Source organism: Chanodichthys erythropterus, chromosome 13, assembly GCF_024489055.1.
Source record: "Chanodichthys erythropterus isolate Z2021 chromosome 13, ASM2448905v1, whole genome shotgun sequence".
NCBI classification, from domain to species: domain Eukaryota; kingdom Metazoa; phylum Chordata; class Actinopteri; order Cypriniformes; family Xenocyprididae; genus Chanodichthys; species Chanodichthys erythropterus.
The window spans coordinates 21,818,281-21,844,776 of NC_090233.1; the positions used below are offsets into that span (position 1 = coordinate 21,818,281).

At 35.5% G+C, this 26,496-nt stretch overlaps 1 protein-coding gene across 3 annotated transcripts; it reads right to left on the reverse strand.

The window, feature by feature from the left end:
• Positions 1–129: 129 nt before the first annotated feature.
• On the reverse strand, positions 130–25,046 carry add2 (adducin 2 (beta)). Of its 3 annotated transcripts, XM_067406211.1 has the most exons (15): positions 24,897–25,046; positions 21,549–21,690; positions 17,601–17,752; positions 15,734–15,814; positions 14,044–14,193; positions 13,243–13,386; positions 13,014–13,112; positions 11,532–11,708; positions 10,846–11,085; positions 9,482–9,598; positions 7,358–7,444; positions 4,815–4,941; positions 3,500–3,568; positions 1,216–1,249; positions 889–1,016 (listed from the first exon to the last, which is right to left on the reverse strand). In XM_067406211.1, coding segments are annotated over exons 1-15 (1,770 nt in total). In that variant the 3' UTR covers positions 889–1,015. The 3 variants fall into 3 exon arrangements, with proteins under 3 accessions (XP_067262310.1, XP_067262311.1, XP_067262312.1); XM_067406209.1 differs by lacking the exon at positions 1,216–1,249 and having other exon boundaries at positions 130–1,016; XM_067406210.1 differs by lacking the exons at positions 1,216–1,249; positions 24,897–25,046 and adding an exon at positions 23,069–23,219 and having other exon boundaries at positions 130–1,016.
• Between the last annotated feature and the right edge of the window lie 1,450 nt (positions 25,047–26,496).

The following is a 26,496-nucleotide window of genomic DNA, read 5'->3' on the forward strand; positions in this document are numbered from 1 at the left end:
CAACTTTACAGGAATGTGATCTTTAATGAATGGTTCATCCAATCCTAGCATTTTACATTCTAATATTGACATGGAATCAAGTTTATAAACCAGCTAATATACACACAAATGCATTTAAATAACCGAGACTGATCATAAAAATAATTACAACTGCAACAAAGTGTCCAGCATACATACATACAAAATAAAGATAATAAATAATACCAATAAAAAAACAAGTGGAATAAAGTCGTGCATTTACAGTTGGTTTTCTTTGCAGCAACAAGCCATGATCTTGCTTATTTTGGCCTTTTGACATGTATTGTTTGCAAGCTACTGCGATCATGATTTCCAGTGAATGGTACATTTTCAGTTAGTTTATCCCTGCTATTAATAAAGTGAGGATGTTTATGGTAGTTAAAAAAAGATTTTAGTCAACAGTTATGCCACACGTAATTATATAAACATGATAATGAGCAACAATCAGAATCGATAGACATGAACAATCAATGCTTACTCAATGCCACATTCTTTTTTTCTATGCGTGTACTAAGTGCAATTCATTTTAAAGCAAGGGGAAGGGTCATATTCAGTGTGCATTAGTGAAGCATTGTGAAATTTGCATCGGCGTGGACAGAGTGTACCGAAAACATGTTTCAAGTCACAAAACCATAATCAAAAACTCGTATGGCATGTAAAGATCAGTAGACGGATACACAGTGGATGTGAAGATGTGTTTGTAAGTATTAGTGAAGAACACTTTGAGAACGTTCAAGCTTCTGTTTTCTCTTTCTGTTTCTTGCTTTTCTTTAAGAAACAGGGGGCCTTGAACTTCTTTTTTTTCTTTGAAGGAGATTTGGAAGGTGAGCCCTCTGGGGTGTTGCCTGCAGGCTTGTTGGGCGGAGCAGTGGGCGGAGCCGAGGGTGTGGTTTCTGAAGTGTCAGTGGTGGACAGAGCCTTCATTTGTTTTTCTAGCTCCTCCTGCTGTTTCTTCTCATCACCTTTATCGTTCTGCACAGCATCTGTGGTTTTCCCATCTGAATGCGAATGCAATTGAAATAAAAATGGAAAAGAAATAGTACAGTAAAAATAATAAAGAAAAGAAAAAACAAAGCAGTTAAGCAGTTGTTAGGATGTTTAGAGGTTAAACCATGGCACAGAAGCAGCTGCTATGACATTACAGTTTTGGTCAACATGCTCGTTCAAGTTGTGTGCAATGTCTTTCTATATACTCACTAGTGAGACAAGATCTCAGTACCAAACGATTGTCCTACAAATTATAATACAAGGACAGAGACAGACAGACAGACAAGGTGTGAAGACAGATGGAGGCCACAGTACAGAGCTGAAAATGTCACATATAAACAAATGAAAACACTGACACAGACTTGAATACAGACATCCCATGTTACTGTACATTACCCTCCCAGTTAAAGGGTTAGTTCACCCTCACCCTCATGTCACCCCAAACCTGTAAGATCTTCATCTTTGGAACACAAATTAAGAAATTTTTGATGAAATCCAAGGGATTTCTGAACCACACATTGGCAGCAACGTCATTGCAAATTCTGAGGTCCAGAAATGTAGTAAAAACATCGTTAAAATAGTCCATGTGACTACAGTGGTTCAACCTTAATGTTATGAAGCGATGAGAATACTTTTTGTGTGCAAAAACAAAACAAAAATAACGACTTTATTAAACAATTTTTTTCTCTTCTATGTCAGTCTTCTACGCTGTTGACGCAGTGCAGCGATTCTGGGTTCTACGTCAGAACGCTGACTCATTGTTGGCCTGCTCCTGCATCAGCATCACACACATATGTCGTGCTGCTCACATGTACAGCGTCGGCCAATACTGAGCCGAAGTTTGGACGTAAACATGGAAGTGCTGCACTGCGTTCACTATGTCAACAGCGTAGGAGACTGACATAGAAGAGAAAAAATGTTGAATAGTCATTATTTTTATTTTGTTTTTGCGCACAAAAAGTATTCTCGTCCCTTCATAACATTAAGGTTGAACCACTGCAGTCATGTTGACTATTTTAACAATGTCTTTACTATCTTTCTGGACCTTGAAAGGTTCAATGAAGTTGCTGCCTATGTGTGGTTCAGAAACCCTTGGATTTCATCAAAAATATCTTAATTTGTTTTCCAAAGATGAATGAAGGTCTTACGGTATTGGAATGAAATTAAGGTCAGTAATTAATGACAGAATTTTTATTTTTGGATGAACTAACCTTTTAAAGGCATCATTCACCCAAAAGAGAATCTGTTCATTCTCATGTCATTCCTGTTATTCTTAGATTCTTCAAAAAAAATTTAATTGAAAATACCAGTATATGGGTAACACTTTACAATATGGTCTCATTTGTTAAAGTAACAATTAAATCAAAATTGACAATTCTTCTTTTTTTTTTGTGCAATATTGCAATTTTTATTATAAATAATTTATCCGTACACATTATTTTTAAAAATCAATGAGCCCTTGAAATCTTTAATCAAAATTCTCTGACGACGTGTTTACTGCCGTGAGGGCGGGACAACCTGTCACTCACGTGAGATCCACTAATAGCAACCCACAACCATCCAATCAATTCCCACAATTCCTAATCAATTTTGTTTGTGAAGCCATTTTACTAACTTTATCATTAATGCATTAACTAACATGAACTAACAATATGTTTACAACATTTATTAAACCTTCTTAATTTTAGTTAACATAACATGGTTAACACAGTTAATGTTAGTTAGTTAAAATGTTCATGTTAGTTCATATTGCATTAGCTATGTTAACAGTTACAACTTTTATCTTAAAAATATAATGTCAATGCTGAGATTAACACTAAAATTAATAAATGCTGTATTGTTCATTGTTAGTTCATGTTAATTAATGTGATTAACCAATGTTAACAAATTAAACCTTTTTGTAAAGTGTTAGCAATTTATGCACATGGAACAACATGACAGAATAGTCATTTCTGGGTAAACTATTCCTTTAAGATCATTATGTATTGATATCAGATTATAAAATAAACAAATCTACTTGAGGGCATATGGAGAATAACTGTAACACTTTACAATAAGGTTCCATTTGTTAACTACATTAGTTAGCATTAATAATGACAAATACTTCTAAAGCATTTATTATTATTATTTATTTCAACATTTACTAATACATTATTCAAATCAAAAGTTGTTTCTGTTAATATTATTTAATGGACCTTAAGAAGATCTGTAGTATTATTATTAACTAACATAAACGAAGATTAATGAATACTGTAACAAATGTATTGCTCATTGTTAGTTACTGATGCATTAACTAAGGTTAACTAATCATACCTTATTGTAAAGTGTTACCGAAACAAACAAACACTACATTTTATTTAGCTTTTAGTAACAGGGGTTGTCAACCAGAAGATGATGATGCAACACACAGATCAGCATGTGGGACCATAGCAGGTGTTTCAGCAGTGTCATGTTCACATGCACAGGTGTGAGGTGAAGCACCACCGGGTCTCACCTGACGGTGGAGTCTTTATGGGGGAGGTAGTCGGGGAAGTCCCCGTGTCATTCACCACCTCCTCCACACCTTTAGGTTAGGGGGAAGAAAAGGAGAGGAAACAGAAATAGAGGGAGATAAGGAGGAGGTGCAGAGTGAGTAATACCCAGTGTTGAGGAGTCATTTATTAAAAATAGCGATGCTGCTAAATTAATAACTATATAACTAATAAATAATAAATATACAGTTAAATGCTGCTTTAAGTGTTTATAAGGTGTAAATTTGTATTTAATACAATTGTTTAAAGATCCTCATTTTTGTACCATATATATATATATATACACACACACATACACAGTACCCTTCAAATGTTTGGGGACAGTAAAATAATATTTTTATTCAGCAAAGGATAAAAAGTGACGGTAAAGACATTTATAATGTTACAAAATATTTCTATTTTAAATAAATGCTGTTCTTTTTATCAATAAATCCTGGAAGGAAGGAAGGAATAAAAAAATTTCTTGAGCACAAAATAAGCATAATAGAATGATTTCTGAAGGATCATGTGACACTGAAAACTGGAGTCTTTTGTAATAATATTTTACAATATTACAGTTTTTACTGTATTTTTGATCAAATAAATGCAGCTTTGGTGGGACTTCAAAAACAACAAAAATGATACTTTACTGACCCCAAACTTTTGAACAGTAGTGTAGATGCTACTTACTGATGTAACCTGCTTAACCATCTAAACTATAGTTTAACTACTTTAAATCATTGATAGTTTGTAGTGGACAAGTAACATCCCCAACAATGGTAGTAACTGTAAAGGTGTTCTTAGATTTTAGTGTGTGTATGAAGGTTTGTCAGACATGACACAGTGGAAAAAGATCAGTGCTCAGGTGCTGAACCATGAAGAAATGATGTTGGGACACAAAACCTCAAGTTAGCAGTTTCTGGAAAGATACTGAAATTCAAAAACTTTAATTCATTTATTTTCAAGGCACACTTCAAAGTATTAAATACATGCATTCTGTATTTCCTTAATTAAAAAATATATATCACTCCAAACGTTCATTCTTAAGAAGGGATAATAAAATAAAAAGCAAAGCGTTGGTATTCAGTAGCAGTGACACCAAGTAAATATTTGTCTAAGGATGTGTAAGTCAGGATAACCTACTGTATAAGTCAGGAGGTTTATTGAATTCTCTTCTTTAATCCAGTGAGAAAATCAATGAAACATCAATACTTAGGTCAGAAATCAATAGGTTACAATAAGAAAATGTGGGACTAAACTACACTGCTTAAGTCTTGTTAAGACACTATCAGCTCGTACCGTCCTGGCCGTGTTGTTTGCGTTGAACCTCCTTGCGGTATTCCTCCAGCTCCTGATCCGTCAGCTCATTGAAGGGATTCGGAGTCTCCGGTTCCGGTGGAACTGGGGGCTCAACAGTCTCTGGAGACTGGAAGCAGAACAATCATGTTCACATAATGAACACATGCTCACAACAAAAAGTATTTAGAAATGGATTCTGATCAATGAAAAGTGCTCATTAGTCATTAAGGATTAAAATATGTATTTTATTAAACAGAACTGCCTTGAACAATTTTATATATATATATATATATATATATATATATATATATATATATATTTATTTTTTTTTTTTTTTTTTTTTTGTACTTTAAGTCTACACTACAAAAAAATATAATAATTTCTTAGTTTTTCTTGTTTTCCAGTAAAAAAATATCTAAACATCCACTACATTTTTTAGATTTATACTTAAAGTAGAAAAACTATTTGACAAAAGAAAAACAAATCTAATTCAAGATAAATTCTCTGAAAACACATTTTCCTTCTTATTAGATTAATCTTGTTTTAAAGTGCTCCTATTATGCTTTTTTGGATATTATCTTTCATGTAGTCTAGCTGTTTGTGTTTCAAAGATCAAAGTGCATGATTAATGGAGTTATTGTCTCCCAAAAGAAAGAACCGATTCTGAACTGCCTGAAATGAGTCGTCAGTAATTCCAGCTGCCTCCACATGCTATCGGAAATTTCCTACCCACTTCTGAAGTCGTAATTACAAGCTTGGTGAGTTCAAGTGCTTTGTTCTCAGACAGAATAAGAATCATGGAGGACACCAAGTTTATTTTTGAATATTTCTTGGGGAAATCTTATTAAAGCCATAATGTATTGAAGATATTAAATTTTTAATGAAATATAGCGTTCCATTCATTGATAACCACATAAACATTAATCGCACTATCTAGATAGTCAGCTTGCTGACGATTTTGGAATTTCTGTAAAATACATGCTTTCACCGTGTATAAAATATAGGCTACAATATGCTTCAAATGGTTATTCATATATGTAAATATGCACTATTTTAACAACAAGACAATGTAATGTGGCTATTGTGGAAAAAACTAATAAAGAATACCAGTCACAGCAGCAATTGTTGTCCCCTCCACCATGAAATTGAAAAAGTTAGGTATCAAAATGATTTCAGAGGGTTCATGTCCAATTTGGACTAGGAAATATGTATTTATGATAATTCCGATAGCACATGAAGACAGCATTACTTCCTGCATGAACCTAGGTTGTTTTGTAAAAAAAAAAAATTGCATAATGCCCGCCTATGGTCTTCAATGGCTACCTGTGAACGTCTACTTTGACCCGCCCTCAAACAATGTAGTTGTAGCTGAGGCCTGTAAGAGTTAAGAAGTCGCTGTTTTCTGCACTGTGAAAGCAAATCCACATTGCATGCACTTCCAAAAAGTACTAGTGCTTGAAATGATACGCCATTGTTACTGTCGTATCAGTGTGTATCAAGTGCTGAGGAAGCTTTCAGAGCTGAAATTTAGGTATGGAACTAGCCGTTTATTTTCTGACATGCGCTTTAAGTAGGTAGACCAATCACAAAAGACTGGGTCATCTGACCAATAAGAGCATAGGAAGCTCTTGAAAAGGAGGGGTTTGCTCGGTTAGTGCGGTTCATTTGAACATATGTGAACGCTGCCATCCGAACCCTGGTGCGCACCAAACAAGCGGACCGAGACCGCTGAAAAGATGGGTCTCGGTCCGCTTCCAAACGAACTCTGGTGCGGTTCAAATGATATATGAACGCAACACGGACCAAATACATGTAAACGAACCAAAAAGGAAGTTGAGACCCTAAAATGGAAAGAATCTTCAAGCATGTCGGTTTTTCTTGTCATAGTCGTGAGTTTGCCCATAACAGGCATCAGACGTGCGTCTCCATGCAGCAGATCGTTTGTGTGTGTGACGGATGGATTCCTGCCGCTGTTTTGACTACTTTACAAATTTTACAAGCTCTTCACTAGTTCCCAGCTGGCCAAAATACCATCACATGCAAGCTACGCACACACAACGAGCGCATTTACCTCAGCACACCGCATTGTTTTGGATGTTCGGTAAGTTCCGTCTCAAAATAGGCAAAACGTCATAAAATCCGACAAATCACGTTGTGAATGTATCCCTATGCCTTAAGGTTCGATATATCTTTTGGTTCGGTGATAAAATTGCCAATCTGAACGCTAATCGGACCGGGACTAAAAGTTTTTTTTTCTTCTTTGGTCCGGACCAAATGAACCAAACGAACCGAACTACAAGTGTGAACGCACCCTTAATCCTTTATTGAACAGTTTCAGACACTGTGAGAAAAGATGTGATGCTGCGATGTAGGCTACATATATATAATGAGAAAATTAAAACGTTTTTTGCCCTTGGATGCATGTAAACCAATTGTAGGAGAATAGGGGATATGTTTTAATTGTTTTAAGTGTATTATTATATATTATCTTGTTTTGAGTATATATGAACTGAATTTGGGTGAACTGAACTCTGTGATCCTACCGGTGGACTGTTGTCTGTGATGACGCTGGCTAACACTTGAGACTGGGGTCCAGCTGTTTTCATGTCCTGACGATTCTGCTCCCTTATCTGAAATATAAATAATAAAATAAAATAAAATCAATCACCCTAAGCTTTCTAGTGTATTTTGTGCTATGTAGACATAGCTGCAATAAGACGTACTTGACATATTCTCTTTTTGTGCATATATATTGTAGTCTTGTTTCTGTATCATTTTTTTATTTTTCTTCCAAACTGAATGTCACCTAAACTAAACAACTACTAACAACTAAACATCTATTCTAAGTTTATTTATCATAAACTTTCTTTATAAAATTATGATGTAAGGTAGTATTTTATAGTCTAAAAAAGTTATTTATCATCTTATAAAGTATTTGCTGCTCTCTGCTATGCATAAGTCCAGTTACACTCCTTCATTGATACTACTAATCAATGTTTGGCTTTCTTTTAAGCATCTAATTAATGCATATTAATTTAAATATTATATATGGAAATGTACTTAAAGGGATAGTTCACCCAAAATGAAATTATCCCATGATTTACCCACCCTCAAGCCATCCTAGGTGTATACGACTATCTTCTTTCAGACGAACACAATTAAAGTTGTATTAAAAAATATCAAGGCTCTTCTAAGCCTGATAATGCTAGTGAATGGCGCATTGTATTTTGAAGCCCAAAAAAGTGCATCCATCCACCATAAAAGTAATCCACATGGCTCCGGGGGGTTAATAAAGGCCTTCTGAAGCGAAGCAATGGGTTTTTGTAAGAAAAATATCCATATTTAAAACTTTATAAATGGCAGACAGCCATATGCATTGATTCATGGTGGAAGAGTAACCCCTGACCCAATGCATGATGCACTGACAAACGCGGAAGCGGAGAGGATAGAGCAAAACAAAACACCGGTCAAGAGCTAGAAGTCTAAAATGAGAATATTTAAAGAGAAATGTTAGAGGATTTCGATATAAGAGAACAGGAGCTTGAATTTGTTGCAGAGGTTACTCTTTTGGCGTAAATCAATGTGTACGGCTGTCTGCAAGTTTTAAATATGGATATTTTTCTTACAAAACGCAGAAGGCCTTATTAACCCCCTGGAGCTGTGTGGATTACTTTTATGATGGATGTATGCACTTTTTTGGGCTTCAAAACACAACACCTAATTCACTGCCATTATAAAGCTCGGAAGAGCCAGGATATATTTTAATATAACTCCAAATGTGTTCGTCTGAAAGAAGATATACACCTTGGATGGCTTGAGGGTGAGTAAATCATTGGATAATTTAATTTTTGGGTGAACTATCCCTTTAATACAATAATAAATACAATAAGAGCTTAATTTGAATTTCACTACTGTTCAAAAGTCTGGACAGTTACATTGTTAAAAAAAAGTCTAATTCAAATAAATGCTGTGTTTTTGAACTTTCTATTCATTAAACTTTAATTATGTTTTGCCTTTGTCTGACCAATCATCGTCCATTTCTTCTCTTCTTGTCTTTTTCTCTCTGCGATTATTCTCCTCTCCCTGTGACTATTCCCTCCTCCCTTCACCGCCATCTTGGTCCTGATGGTGAAACTGAAACTACATGTTGCAAAACTTCTGTCACTACAAACACTCTGTCTCGCACTATTGGTGAGACTGCAATTCTCTGCCATAATATTGAAATCTGCTCTCAGTTCTGTTGGCAGTTTGAATGGTCATGCAACAACAAAAAATGATAGTAACTGATTATGATAAAATATGTATTTTTTCTTGAAAAAAATGATACATGCTGAATAATTTGTAAGCACGATCCATTAAGAGACAATGGCCATTGTAATGAGCAAAACTAGCACACTTCACTCTGAAATCTTAGTCATCAGTATCCTATTTATACTATCTTTCTCCACCTACTGGTCTCTGAGTATTGCAGAAATGTATCACAGTTTATGCAAAAATATTAAGCAGCACAACTGTTTTCAACACTGGTAATAATGAGAAAAGTTTCTTGAGCAGCAAATCAGCATATTAGAATGATGTCTGAAGGATCATGTGACACTGAAGACTGGAGTAATGATGCGTTTTAAACCCAAAAATTTAAACCCAATGACAGACAAAGCTTACTGTACCTTATTTCTAGTCTCAAGCACCTCCTGTGGGTTGGTGAACAGAGGAACAAACTGGTTTGGATTCTCAATCTTAATGGCCCGTCCACTAGCCTGTGCAATTTCCTCTGCCTTCTGCCACTAAAAAAGAAGAAATCAACAGAGTATGAATTCAGCTGCTCGATTGAAAGCATGCCAATCATTCCTGCCAATCATTCCAGCCTGATGTTAAAAAGATAACTGAGAGAGACAATATAAGGGAAATCTGTAACAGGTCCAAAAGAAACCAGCAGAGGGCAGTGCAAGCACTGCAGTGTGATTTATGACAATAAAATATCTCCCCTGCATTGCAGAGAAGCAGAAAGGGAGGTGGGTGTAGCATGGTGGTAGAAGAGACAGCGAAACTGTAGTCCAATCACAGTGATGAAACGAATACGCCATTATTCTACCAATAATATCCTATGATTCACAGTCAGACTATTTCTGAACTGCAACACACTCTCTGACTTAGTCATTCACATTTTCAATTCATTTTCAGAAGACAAAACTACTCTGATTATTACAATACGCTGCAAGCTACACTGATTACTGATTATGCTGATACTTTAGCAGTGAAGAACTTAACATGGATGAAAGCAGACCACTATGATCATCAGTCATCAAAGATGAGCCTATAATGCAAAATAATAAGTCTAATTAGGGAAAGTAAAGATCCATGTCCAAAAGCACAAACATAAAATAACATTTGAAAAGTTAAAAAAAAAAACTGTAATAACTGTGTACAGTATATTCAGTTTGTAAAAATGAAAATATAAAACAATTAGAAAATGAATACAAATATTTATTAAATACAGTTTTATTTCTCATATGCTCTCATATTTTTATTTTTGCAAAGACATAATTGTATTAAAATATAATACTGCTTTGCTATTTGCAATGGTTACCATTTTCTATTTTTCATAGAGTGATTTTGATAAATTGTATTAAAATCAGTTATGGTTTGTTTGACCCGCTATCATCACCCGACAATTAAAAAACACAAACATTGCATTAGTAAAAATAGTTAAATGTATTGTCCCCATTTTTTAATTCATAGATAAGTTAGATTTCAAATGATATTTTGACAACTTTACTAGGAAATGTTCCTTGTTTCAATATCAGAAGTCTGGTCAACTTAGGTCACACATTTTGAGGAGTGTTGCATGAGTTACATGCCAAAATTTAATACTCAGGCTAGTTATTAGTATTGTCTGAATCTCTAACTCTAAGTATGTACAAGACTTGGCAGTCAGTACTAATAATTAAAGCTCAGAACTCATTATTAGAATAGAAATTTTGGATACTCAAGTTATATAAAGCTTACACCAGTTCTATAAAATCTCTCTCACCGTAGTCCGATGTCCCGGACTGGCCTGGTCCTGGTTGACTTTCTGATAGACATTTGGGGTGTTCAGCCATCTAGTCTTCTGCTGTTGTCTCTGGGTGTGGGGATGGAGACGGGGGTGGGGTTGAACCCCATCCTCATGAAAAGAAAATGACGTGACGGTGGCAGGTACCTCCACCTCTCTTCTGGTTCTGGAGCGCTCCAACAGCACTGGGAAACGGTAGGCGTATCCTGTACGGTAACCCTGTAGAATGATGATCAAATGTTCTAAAGTCAAGTCTAATGGCAATACAATTACAATTAGGTAAATTGCTCTGGTCTACAGTATATGGAAGATTGTTTCCGTAATGAAAAAAAAAGGTAAAAGGTAGGACTTTTTATCTCACAATTCTGCCTTTTTTCCTCCGAAAACTTGCAATTGTGAGAAAAGTCTTTATATCATGCAGTTCTGACTTCATAACTCTCAGCTGCACATAAAATCGCAATAAACACAATCATGCCAATAATGTACTGTTTTCTGTGCTGCGAAAATCACTGTATCAAGTGCCTCCAGAGCTGAAATTCAGATATGGTAATGACCGTAGACCAATCACAACATACTGGGCCATCTGACCAATCAGAGCAGAGCATGCTCTCTGAAAAGGGGGGGTTTAGAGAGACTGAATCCTTTATCAATTGAAATCAACTTACCAGATTGTCCAGCGTCCTCATCAACGCTTCAAACTCATGTTCTCCCAGCCTGCTCTTGTGCATGGGGCCGAAGGTGGATCCAGCCCAACCCACAGTGCCTGTGGAGACGGGCCTGTGAATGTTGCGGTCCAGCATGATTAGGTTTTGTTCCCCTCCAGCGCTGCACAGTGCTGCCACCTGCCAGGACAGAACAAGACTGCAGCATGACTCAGTGTGGACAAACAGCATTCTGAAGTTACACTGCACAGCTAACAATACAGCTATTCTCAACCCTGTGCACTTTTTTCAGTCTTCACAATCCTTTTTATTGTCTTTGCAGGGATCCACTCCCAGAGTAGTGCTGCCTTTCTCTACCACCCCCTACTTTCATTGGTATTAGTAGATGTTTTAGGGGCAATTCACACAGAACACATTTTTGCATTCCACTGTGCTACTTTTCCATTGTTTTTCAATGTAAACACAAGCTAAGACAGACGTTTGATCGGTGTGCTTGTGTCTCTTGTCTTTTGCAGCATCTCGTGCATGACGCGGCATTCTAAAAACATGGTCGCTCAAGTTAAAATAGGTTCAACAAAAAACGCGTCTCTTGCTTGACTGACCGCAAAAATGCGTTCTGCGTGAATGGCCAAATACATGGCCATTTTTACTGTACACAAATCACTCACAGAGCATTATATGTAGCTGATGAAATGTATAGCAAAGCAAAAACTGGAAAAACTAAAAAAATTTAAATTTACTATAAATATTTACACTACAGTTCAAAAATTTGGGGTCAGTAAAAAGAAAGGAAATGAATACTTAAATTTGTTTAAAATGGACAGAAATATAGAATATAAAGAATACATTTCTATTTCAAAAGATTTCTATTTCAAATAAATGCTGTTCTTTTGATATTTCTATTAATTAAACAATATTGAGAATAAAATGTACCATGGTTTCCACCAAAATATTAAGCAGTTTGAGAGCACCAAATCAGCACATTAAAACGATTTCTAAAGGATCATGTGACACTGAAAACTGGAGTAATGATGCTGAAAATTCTGCTTTGTCATCACAGGAATAAATGATGTCTTAAAATATATTGAAAATAGAGAACTTATCTTTTAAATTGTAATAATATTTCACTGTTTTTACAGTATTTTTGATCAAATAAATGCAGCCTTGAAACATAATACTTCTTTTTAAATATATAATATATAAAAAAAAAACTTACTGACCACTTTTTTAAAATATGGTGTATATTTACTATAAATAATTATATTATGATAAACAAAAACATAAACATATATATATATAGTAATATGCATATTTATACTACAAATATTACTATTCTGCGTGTTCTCTTGCACACACCCTTTCACTGGCTCTTGTCTTAGTATTCTCTTTCTTCACCCTCACTCCCTCTGTCCTACTGTCCCACTAATCTACTCTTCCATATTTTGCCCTCATGGGAAGGGCTGAATTTTTTTTTTTTTTGCCTACCTGTGTTTGACAGGCGGTCTGGATGTGGTAGATTGTGTAAAAGGCCTCCTCCACCGACTCACCCAGTGCCACGATTCCATGGTTCCTCAACACCAACACCTGTACAATAACAACTATTAGAATCAGGTAGATGTTTCCCAGTGCACAAATATTTCATCACCCCTTTTTCGACCTTACGGGCCTCACAACATCATGTTCTGAGGTGAGTCTCTGTAATGTAGGATCTAACCTTGCATGTAGGCCCGAGGCTCTTCTGGAGTTCCACCCGGTCCTCTTCTTCCTCCATTACTCCATTATAGTCATAATAAGCTACCTCGCCCACCAGCAAAGCCTCATGGGATAGCGGTAGCAGGCCACACTTCATGGCTGATACCTACATGAAAGATTAATAGTGGAGCACCAATTAAAGAGATAGTTCACCCAAAAATGAAAATTCTGTCATCATTTACCCACCCTCAAGTTGTTCCAAACCTGTATAAATATAGATAGATATAGAAGATATTTGTAACCAAGCAGATCTTGTCCCCTATTGACTGCCATAGTATTTTTTTTCCCTACTATGGTAGTCAATGGGGGTGGAGATCTGCTTGGTTACAAACACTCTTCCAAATATCTTCCTTTGTGTTCAGCAGAACAAAGACATTTATACAGGTTTGGAACAACTTGAGGGTGAGTAAATAATGACAGAATGTTTGGGCGAACTATCCCTTTAAGAGAAATGAGAGAATGCAGAATGAAGTATCTTCAACAATGCTTCTAAAATAATCAGAATAATAATAATTCCTATTAATAATGGAATAAATATTTTTGCGGTCAGTGGAAGGACCTCAGAATATAGAAATACATTTAAAAGATTAATAGATATTAGTCATTTGTGTGTAGATAGATAGATATATAACTATTAAATATATTTGCTTAAATGTCTTTTTGATCAGAGACTCAAGAAACTCTAGAAAACAATGGCCTTTTCTTCCACAGTACATTACTGTTTCAGCAATGGGGACTTTTCGTAGCCAAATATGTGACGTACCGCAGCTGTGGCTGGAGTGTGGAGGTGCAGCAGGCAGCGGACGTCCGGTCGAGCAGAATAGATGGCAGAATGCAGGCTGAACGCAGAGAGATCCACTCCCAGAGTAGTGCTGCCTTTCTCTACCACCTCCCCGAGAATATTCACCTTCACCTGGACATCATAGAGAGAACATGGTTTGATCAAGCTTTCACTTGAACACCTGAAAAAATCCTTTAAAAACAATAATTCAATGTGATTCATTTAGATCATCCTAAATCTGATCACATTACTGAATTTCCATCTGCTGATCATTTTAAAATTGCATTAATCTAATGAATCAACATACTGGTTGGCATTATGAAAGACCTTTCTCGAAACATATCTTAAAAATGAGATACCACTGTATAATTTGCTGAACCTGATTTCAGCCATTGCAACATGTTCCTGGATCAACATCTTTGTTGATCCTGGAACAACCTTCCAATCTAATCGGTTGACAGTTTATGTCAAGTTAAAGGAACACTCCACTTTTTTTGAAAATAGGCTCATTTTCCAACTATACTCTCATTCAGGCGTAATAATCAAGGAACTTTGCTGCCGTATCATGGCTGCAGCAGGTGCAATGATATTACGCAGCGTCTCTCACAAACGTCTCCATGGTTGCAAGGCACGTTCCCTGTGCAAGCAGGGGCTCACGGGTGCTGCGTAATATCATTGCACTGCTGCAGCCATGATACAGCAGCAAAGTTCCTTGATTATTACGCCTGAATGAGAGTATAGTTCCTAGCCATATCAGCCTAGAAAATCACAACTTTTTATTTTCCGCCAGTCTTAGTACATGATGTAACTACAGAAGAGTCAAGTTTTAAATAGGAAAAAACATCAAAACTCTTTGGTCATTTTTAAGAGCGATGCTAACGGTCTAATCAGATTCAATGAACTATGCTAAGCTATGCTAAAAGTGGTACCGCCAGAACTGGAGATCGGCTGAATGGATTCGAAAACGGTAAAACTCAACTGTTTAACTCTAGGGGAGTTGGAAAATGAGCCTATTTTCAAAAAAAGTGGAGTGTTCCTTTAAGGCTTATTCATCAATTCATCATTTCCCTCTGATTTTAGGGATAAGCTATGGGCAGGGTTACAGTAGGTTTAGGGGTAGGTATATGGTTAGGACTACATTTTTGGACAGGAATGTTGTTCCAAGATCAACAAAATATGTTGAACCAGAAATGCGGCTAACTCTGCAAAATCAGGATGTGCACATAATGTTCTACTATTCCATTATGTATAAATATAAAGTATAAAAATAAATATAATATATAAAATATATACATTACTCCAATTATCCCAGTTGACCAAAGCTTTGAACTGCATTTTTTCTTATTTTTCCATTACAAGTCACAATTTATGATACAATTTGTACACATGCATTGACACGAGAAATATTTTCATGAGTAACCATTTCTAATAACTTATTTTTGCAACAATGTACAAAATATGTCCATAAAAATGTTGACCACACTGAATCTTTCAGTTTTTATCAGCAAATAATACAAACTGAGACGACACTCCTTTTTCTAGTGACCTTCATTTGAATGCTTTAGCACAGTGAAACGCTATCATCAGGAGACATCTTGCAGGACACACGAGGAACAAGTTTAGGGTGTGTGTGTGTATGTGTGTGTGTGTGTGCGCTTGGACAGTCTCTCACCAGACTCGACGCAGTCACCTCCCCGTAGGTCAGACCGTTTGGCAACACGAGGAAATGTTCCTGTTCTTTACTAACACGCATCTGCAGAAAGAAAGAGACGATTTTATTCAAAGCAACAACTTACAGTACACTTACAGGAACAATCTCCCTGGAGCAACCTTAGGTTAAAGGGATAGTTCAACCCATGAATGAAAAAATCTGACATTTACTCATCCTCATGTCCTACAAAACCGGTACAGCTTTTCATAAGATTTTCAGAGATACTGACTTACATTTCTGTCTGTGTTTCACACAAAGCTATAGTTAGACTGACAAGTCCTAACTTTTCATGTTATGTTTTAATCACATTTGAATAACTTGTTAGAAATGAAATAGCATCAGCATTCTGCTTAATATCTTTTTTTGTGTTCCATGAAAGAAAATAAGTCCTAAGGGTTTAAAATGACATGAGGGCAAGTAATGACAGAAGTGAACTATCTCTTTAAGAGTCTTGGTTTTCACACTTCTTGTGAAGATCAAACCAGTAACCTTGTTACCACATCACAAAATCACATCCGATTAGGATAGGCTTTTTAAAACACTCAAATCCCTATAGGCTGAGCGAAGGAGAGATAGGAGACATGAATAAGTATGCTAATGTTAATGCAGCAAAGCTTATTCAGTATTCAGTAATCAGCTTAATGTGCCCCAGAAGTGATAGACTGGAAGCTGTGTGCAGTTATTATAAGTGCACTATATGTGAGCTTACACTCTAAAAAATGCTGGGTTAAAAACAACCCAAGTTGGGTTGAAAATGGACAAACCTAGTGATTGGGTTGTTTTAACCCAGCGGTTGGGTTAAATGTTTGCCCAACCTGCTGGGTAGTTTTATTTAAATCAACTATTGTTTAAAAATTGCTATATGGCTAGCTTAAAATGAACCCAAAATAGTTGGGAAATTAAAAACCAGATGCAATTAGAGGCAACAATAATAGACAAAAGGTGAATGTTTATTAATAAGCTTTAATATAAATTTAATATAAATTTAATAGTTTAATAGTTTATTAATAAGCAATTTAATAATTTTTTTATTGTTTAATAATTATTCATTGAACATTAATAAATGTTCATTTTCAACATACTTTAGGTTAATTTTAATTAAACAATACAGTAATTTTTAAACAATAGTTGAGTTAAATAAAACTACCCAGCAGGTTGGGCAAACATTAAACCCTACCGCTGAGTTAAAACAACCCAACTGCTGGGTTTGTCCATTTTCAACCCAACTTGGGTTGTTTTTAACCCAGCATTTTTTAGAGTGTACTTTTTTTATTATCATAAGCACAGGTTATATAACCGTTAATAAGCAGACACATACACTGCATTCAAAAGTTTAGGGTCAGTAAGATTTTTTTTTTAAAAGAAATGTATACTTTTATTCAGCAACGATACATTTAATTGATTGAAAGTGACATTAAAGACATTTATAATGTTACAAAAGATTTTTATTTTAAATAAATGCTGAATGCGACAAGAAGTCTCAGTGTGGATTTTTCTTGAGCACTAAAGGATCATGTGACAGTAAAATTCGACATGAATACATTTTAAATTATATTAAAATAGAAAACTGTTCTTCTAAATTGTAATAATATTACTTTTTTACTGTATATACATGCAGCCGTGGTGAGCATAATAATCTCAGACCCCAAACTTCTGAACAGTAGGGCACGTTTTAACAATCGAATAAATCACATTTACTTTCAACCTTCATTACAGCCTGTTTAATCAATTAAGCTCTTAGATAAAAGTTGTCTGATCAGTGTGCAGGGAGCACTTTTCAGGAGCCTTGGCCTACTGACAGAAGTCTTTATGGGTCATGTTTCCTTACTGTGAGGCACGTGTTGGCCAGCTGGGCCCAACCGTACAGATCCACCAGACGGTGTACGCTAGCCAGCTTGCAGCGCATCAGTCTCTCCCCCTTCACCATGGAGCCCGGCTCCCATCCATGCAGATCATTAATGGGGGTCACCATGGTAACGGCTGTACAGGAATAAGGAACAAGAGAAACAGCTCAAGTGTGTGTCAATGAAAGTCTTAGTCATGGAAGACTGTGTAAAAAGAGCAGCACTAGTTAGTCTACTACAGTTGAAGTGGCCCAACAGCCTTTTTATGAAAGAAACTGTGAGCAGTTCAGTTTTACTGAATTCACTGTCTGAAATAAATTCATTAAGATTGAAACTAAAACTGATGTGTCTGAATAAAAGAATGATATGCAAGCCACCCGCAAGCCATACTAGGTGTATATGACTTTCTTCTTTCTGATGAACACAATCGGAGATATATTAATAAATATCCTGATGCATCCAAGCTTTATAAATGGCAGTGAATGGGAAATAACGAGTATGAAGCTCAAGAAAGTGCATCCATTCCTTATTCAACTTAGGAAGAAAGCCTAACTGATGTCACATCAGTTACACCTTCTTCCTAAGTTGAATAAGGAAGGCGGTCTGGCGGAAGCTAGATATTTTACTTTGTAACTTGTTAAATATGGATAGTTTTCTTACACAAACGCATCGCTTTATTAACCCCCCAGGAGCCGTGTGGAATATGTTTATGATGGATGGATGCACTTTCTTGAGCTTTATACTCGTTTCCCGTTCACTGCCATTATCAAGCTTGGATGCATCAGGATATTTATTACTCCAATTGTGTTCATCAGAAAGAAGAAAGTCATAAACACCTAGGATGGCTTGAGGGTGAGTAAAGCTTGGGGAAATTTTAATTTGAAAGTGAACTAATCCTTTGAAAGAACCATTTTTTACATTTACATTTTAATCATGTAAATTACAGCTGCATGATTCTGGATAAATTGAGAATCACAATTTTTTGTTTGTTTGTTTAAAATAGAGATCATGATTCTCCAAAGATTCTGAATAGACAACATAACAATAACATGTAATTTAAAGAGGTTCTGACATAGGGCCCTATTTTAACGTGTAAAGCGCACGGCGCAGGTGCACTCAGGACGTGTCAAAATCCACTTTTGCTATTTTAACGACGGAAAAACGGTCCGTGCGCCGGGGCGCATTTTTGAAATGGGTTGTCCCTATTCTCTTAATGAGTAATGGGCGTAACGTTCAATAAACCAATCAGAGTGTCATCTCCCATTCCCTTTAAGAGTGAGATGCGCTCGCGCCATGGCGGATTGCTATTTACATGGCGGAATTTGTTGGCGGAAAAGCTGAACGCTTTTCAAGCGAAGAAACCGATCTGCTCGTGCGCGAAGTTTAAGCGGGCTTGCAAATGCAGGCTTTCAAATAGCTCTGCGCGATGAGTCATTTAATATATATATGTGCGTGTATTGGCACGATTGTTCAATTAATTAGCCAATTTCGTTCATCATTATAAGTAGTAATAGGCTGAATTGAAAATAGGTAGCCTAATTCTAATACACGCAATGGGTCTCATTCATGAAACAAGAGCAGAACGAATTTTTGTGTAAATCGTGTGTAATGTGGTTCTGGCGTAAATTTTCGGATTCATTCGTATGTATTTTCCAAATGTTAGTTGGTACGAAAGAAATCTACACCTGCTCCCAGTCACACGTAAATAGTGCGTTTAACATCTGAACGTTTTGCTCATTAATAAGGCTGCATTTTAATTCACCTTAATAAGGTACATATTTACACAGCATTTTGAAAAAATATTATATATAGTAATTACATACGTTTTTTCTTTTTACTTTTGTTGTGAGTGCCAGTAATAAGCTGCATTCACGTCACCTTGTATTTACCGCTATCTTGAAATGACGTTATATACGGAGCTGTTCACGTACTTTTTGGTCCTTGGACTGGAAATTATGCGTTTCCATGGCACCACTATCAACGCCTAATAAATCAATCTTCAGCGGTCAGGTGGTATAGTGGCCACATGTTACATGTGGGAGCTTTCAGAAAACTCCCAGCTTACAAACTGTAATTACGAACTCTACGAGGACGTGAACGCTTTTTACAAGCTAGAATCTTGTAACTACAGGAATTACGAGGCCGCGTGAACGCAACTATAGCATCTGCAAAACGGAGCATTTTAATCAAATAATGAATTGATTTCAATAGGGCTGGGCAAACTATGGAACTTGTTTCCTATAAAATGGCCAAAATCCTTCATTTGGTGTCATAATATGATGCCCATATATAGTTGTCAGTCGGATTTAATGGGCGGGATTTATGGTAATTGAGAATGAGCGTGCACGCGCGTCCCATTTACGACTGATTGGAATTCATTAACACACACACATTTCACTATCACTTCTGACGTTTACGAAGTATTTGTGAATCAGGAGGAGAGTTTTCGGAAAGTCTCTTTACGCGCAAATCACTCGCATATTTACTCGTATATTTACGAATGTTTCATGAATGAGACCCATTGACTATTTATCATACATTTTTATATTTATGTAGCCTACACAATAATATTCTTTTACACTGTAATCCTTTTGTTTTTAATATTTGGCATGTTTGTGTGATGCGCATCCCTGTGTGTAATAAGCAAAGTCACCGCGCACTATGGACGCGCCCAGAGGCGCAGTTTTTTTACCAATGTGCTCTAACAAAAAAATATTGCGCCATTGACTTTAGACTTTAGACCAGGTTTGAGTTGGTCTATGGCGCAGTCTATTTTCAGCTCCTTAAAATAGCAATGCGCCTGAACACACCTCTTTTTTAGACCAGCACCTCTAAAAAAGACCAACTCCTTTCTTCACCTTTTAGACCAACACCTCTTTTTTAGTTAGCATGGGCACACTAACTGGCGCAAATGCATTTACTAATTTAAGGACATGGCGCCCAACGGGAAAATGCGAACGGCGCCAGATGCAAACTAGCAAACACACTTGCGCTGCGCCTTGCGTCGCATTGTGCCGGGTGTATTATAGGGCCCAAAATGTTGATTGCTGACATTCACTTGCTTCATTACTGGATGAATCAGCATATTTGAAAAAAAAAATCTCTTGAATGAATGATTAAATCACAAAGACATTTTTTTAACTCTTTCCCCGCCAGGTTTTTATTTTTATTTTTTAAAGTTGCCAGTCATCGCCAGCATTTTTCACAAAAACTGAATGGCCCCTGGAATATTTTACTGTATGAATATCTGAACATGCAATTTATCGAAAGAATATTTGCTTTTAAACAAATAGAACTCAGTTTTATTCTAGGTTCATGCATATTTTTATATCAACACTTGAATGTGGGTAAGTTTCATAAAAAAAGCAATATTTTGAATGCATTTTTTTCAGACTACAACATGCATAATTAATGCTTTATTGCTTGTTTCTGCTCCTTTTTGTATGTGTTTTGATCCAGAGATTCTCTGCTCTTTCAGAAAATATATAATAGCGCCCCCCCTACCGTATAACAGTGAAAAAACAGAAAGCCAGAAAAATCCTTCAATGGCGGGGAAAGAGTTAACAGTCACTTGTCGCCACCTAGTGTGATGTAATTGATACAATCTTTATTTGAAGCGAATGTTATTTTGTGATACGTCACATATAACTTTTGTACAGAACGTTGGTCAGCTTTGGTTGTTTTCAAATGTGCTTTATAAATTAACATTGTATTGCATTGTTTTGTACTTTCAGGTACTGTAGACATCAGTGTTTATATCCGAACTGTAAACTTTTATCCCAGTACTTCTTTGATAATGTGAATTACTGTAACACAGAAATAATCATAGGACATAATCCTATGAAATAATCATGACATTCATTGAACCATCAATGCCAATAAAGAACCTTTATTTTTAAGAGTGTAGTTAAATTACGTCATGTGTTACGTACTGGATGGAGCGACGGGCAGGGCGGCCGGAGATCCGTGAGTGGCCATGAAGTCCACGATCTGTCTGAGAGCCCACAGATTGGAGGAACTTCCTCCTTTCTTCATCTGCTCCTGAATCAACACATCCAGCTCCTCTCTAAAAGACTAACACACACAAATAAGATTCAGTCATTTAGCAACACAATGCACTAGTACACACAAATAAAGGAAAATGGGTTGATAACATGTCCATGATTTTTTTTTTTTTTAAATGCAGCGTTTTAGGTAAAAAAGTGTATAGCCTATCAGGAAAAAAATTATTACAGAATGTGATTGGTAACCCTTTTTGCATCTTTTGCATGGTCCACTGTCAAAATAACAGTAAAAATAGTAATATTTTAAAATTACAATTTAAAATAACTTAATATATTTTAGCAGTTTTTAATACATTTTCAGCATTACTCCAGTCTTCAGTGTCACATGATCCTTCAGAAATCATTCTAATATTCTAATTTGCTGCTCAAGAAACATTTCTTATTATTATCAATGTTGAAAACAGTTCTGCTGCTTATTATTTTTGGGAAAACCATAATAATTTTTTTTTCAGCAATCTTTGATGAATAGAATGTTCAAAAGTACCACATTCATTTTAAATATTTACGATTTACAATTGCAATTTAAAAGTCTTTACTGTCACTTTTGAATATAATTATTAATTTCTTTAAAAAATAACTGACCCCACACTTTTGAATGGCAGTGTACATTCTATAATTAATGTTAAAAACTTAATTTAAAATTGTACATTTCCTGAAGAAAATATTGTACTAGTGCTTGCAATCTAGCAAAAGAACAGTATGAAAGTTTCAAAAGTTTAGCTTTTAGGCATTGGTTCTACATTCTGCGTTAGAGCTTAGAGTCTTTTTTTATATATATAATAATCAACACATATTGTGACAATCTTTGCAGAGTAATATATATATATATATATATATATATATATATATATATATATATATATATATAAATATATATATATATGCAAGAATAACTTAAGCAATCATGGTTAAGCATGCAAAAAGATGTAAGGAAGGAAACCCATAATAATTCACTAAGCAAATCTTACAATTATGCGGTTTAAATTTTGAATACTGAATTCTATGCTGAATCAATAGAAGACTAACACTGATACTTTTTAACGTTTAATCTTAAAGTTCATAAAAAGTGTAATGTTTACAAAAACTAACAATAAACAACTGAACAAATCTTCAAAACAAAGTTTGAATGGTGTGCTTTAAGTGGTTCAGGCTGAATTAACTGCATATGTTTAACACTGAAGGTCAGGAGTTTATAATAAAGTTTATTAAAAGAATGTTTGAGGAATACCAATATAGTTTAAGCACTGTAATAATCAAACAAGAATCTGAAAGAGTTTTAAAAGTTTTAAATTAAGCATTCAACTGTCACTGCTTCAACCATAATGTCACACACAAACACAGTATAACAGACATAAAGCCCAGATAAAACAATACATTTATGAACATACGGAAACAAACAGCAGGAAGAATATTTGAGTTGCAGGTTCCAGTACAGTCCACAACAGAGAAAGAGAGAATTAATCATCCTCATATGGAACGTTGAGCTCTTCAGTTCTGTTCTTCATTCAACACGTTCCCTCCACTCTGAGTGTTTTTTGTTTTTTTTTTGTTTTTTTTTGTTTTGAACCAACACCTAAAACTCCCTGCACTATCTATGCTTTCTCCTCCCCTGCTCTCTTTCTCTCCCTCTCTCTCTCTCTCTCTCTCTCTCTCTCTCTCTCTCTCCAGCTGCAGCTGTCAGTGGTGATTCAGGGCAGATTATATCTGAGCTGTGGAGATAATCATATCTTTGGGAACCTAATGAGGGGGAAGGGGAGAGAGGACATATAGGGATTGGAGACAGGACATTAAAGGGTGGACAGAACAGACGAATAAAAGGAGGCAAACCAATGTGGGTCCTCTGCGGATGGGAGATATGCTGTTTCACTGAGCTTTTTGAAAGCTTATAGCAGCCACTTGAATGCCTGTTCACTTCTACAACCTCACTCATTATCATATCATTCCCATTAGAGCGCAAAAGCAGGATTCTGAAAGTAAAAATCCCATTCACTGTTAAACTACTTATATATTAGAATGCACTTCAATGAACTTCAAACAGCAGTTTTCTATCGTACTGTAGTTATTGTGATTCAATTAAGTAGTTGATTTTTGTCTTTCTGTTCAGATTTTTTTTTCTCTGACTCAAATGTTGTAATGAAAATATATAATATATATGAGGAAAACAGAGTACGTTTCTTCAAATAATACTACCAGTAATTTCAAATAATAATAATATTTCATATATTCATATATTAATATTATTATTGAAATGTAAATAACACTGTAACCCTAACACTCAAAATTAATTAATTAATTAATAAACAAATTAATTCAATCAAATTAACTGAACTTTCTTTTTCTTTTGAGTTCACGAAATTATCACATTTGAAGTAAACTGAATGGTTTCATTTGTTTTGAATTTTATGAACTTGTTTCTTTTAAATAAATAAATAAATAAATAAATTGCCTTGCCTTTTAATTCAGACAAACTTAAATTTACCTGAAACTGGGCTGAGATTTCTATTTCCCATTATGCTTTGCCATGACACTTATTATATAATGTATTTTTTGTGCAAGATCATGGTTACAAGTGGAGCATGGGCTTAGTTTGAGAACAGGTATCATAAATGTTTTATATTGCCGTATTCTTTCAGTGATTGCTATGCTATGCTAATGTTATCAAAGCATTATATTACCAATTAGCATTAGGCTAAATTAGCTTATTATAGCTAAATTTCCACTACTAAAAATATAAATTGAGATTACATGATAATTTTAAGTTTAATGTATGAATTAACTTAATCACAAATTTAAAAGTTAAGAGCAATTAAAATGTATGAGTACGAAACTTTGAATTTCTTAACTTAAAATATTTGATGTGACAGATCACCTCAATTTTTTTGAGTTTTGCCAACTGTTTACAGTGAATATTAAAATTAACTTAATTTTCATTATTAATAATGATGTAATCTGCTTTAATATTGTCTTTTTGTTCAGGTTTTCAGACACATTTTTACTCGGAATCAATTTGCGATTCATCTCAGCAGTGGTTGGTGGGATCTTGAATCCCTATGGAGAAAATCAATGGGAAAAATCCTTCCGGAATCAAAGCTGCTGAAAAAGTAGACAATCAGCGTTGTGCTCTTTTAAGCCATAAGGCTATGAACACAAATCTGTGTCATTTCTCAAATGCAAATATACTTGCTTCATTCATTAGTGCACACTTCATTTACTCACAGGGCTTTGCAGGAGACTGGAAACACGTTTCTTGAGGCTGCTGGACGGCGTTGACTGCTGGGGAGACTGGACCATTTCTCCCTCCAGACATTCCCCGTCTACAGGACTATGCTGGACCGGAGTCCCTTTAGGGGTGGGAGACCTACTCATCTTCTTTTCCCCAGTGTGGAATAGAGGAGAAGAAGGATAGAAAGAAAACAGAGAAAAGGGAAAGGATAGGCAAAGCTGGACCAGGCGAGAGTGCTAGATGGGGGGATTGGACAAAAAAAGAAATACAATATTTTAATAATTCAGTTATAATCTGGAGTTATGGTAATGAAAGATCCCAATGCACATCATGGGAAAGTTATTTTACATATATGTGCATATGAGAACATATAGTCATGTGTGCATATTAATAATAGACACATGCAAAAGCACACAGGCAGTCCTGCAAATACTAGATAAGTATTTCTGCACACCACACCCAAAGTCATCTGGGGGCCGCACTAACTGTCATATATCTAAATACACAGAGTAAAAAGTGCTGACAGCAATATGCAGTTCTTTATGTGCATTAGTAAATGTGATCGATTAGTTTGCTTTTTTAGTCAAGGGAGGTCTATTTAAGAAATTACATTTAGAGAAATCAGTCTATCACTGTTCCAGGATGTATAACAGATGATTGACAGCACATAATCTAAGACCTTGATTCTAATTATCTTTTATTTCTCTCTCATTGTACTTCTATTCACATACGCATGCTATAAATAAATGCTCCTTCAGCCTGCACAATAAAATGATGGCAGTGAACCAGAAACATCACCTGAACTGAATATTCAACCATGTCTGAACTTTAATGCTTAAAAGGTGATGCAATTTTCTTTGGTGTTAACCTATACACACTTATCTTGGTTTAACCTGCAAGGCAATTATAAGTAAACCACTTGTAAGTTCAGTTGTCAAAAGTATAACCACTTTAGCTGTGTGGTGCTTTCAAAACATTGCTCGGTTTGTTTGACAAACCGGCTACACTGACTCAAGCAATGGTGTTAAAGGATTAGTTCACTTTCAAATAAAATTTCCCTGATAATTTACTCACTCCCATGTCACCCAAGATCTTAATGTCTTTCTTTCTTCAGTCGAAAAGAAATGAAGGTCAAAATTACAGTTTCAGTGCAGCTTCAAAGGCTTTAAACGATTCCAGATGAGGAATAAGGGTCTTATCTAGTGAAACGATTGGTCATTTTAAAAAAAAATGTAAATGTATATGCTTTATATAATCAAATGATTGCCTTCCAAGTGCTTCCGCCAAAACCGCACTTTCGTATGCTTCAAAAAGCTTATGCTCTATGTCCTATGCCTTCCCAATTCTACTTATGAAACAAACGCAGCGCCAGTTCCATTTTTTTCCATAAGTACAGTTGGGAAGGCGTAGGAAGTATAGAGTAAGCTTTTTGAATAATACGAAAGAGCAGTTTTGGTGGAAGCACTTGGAAGACAATCATTTGTTTATATAAAGCATATATATTTACATTTTTTATTTTTCAACGATCGTTTCAAGGTATCGTTTGGTATCGTTTAAGCTGCACTGAAAATGTAATTTTGACCTTCAACCATT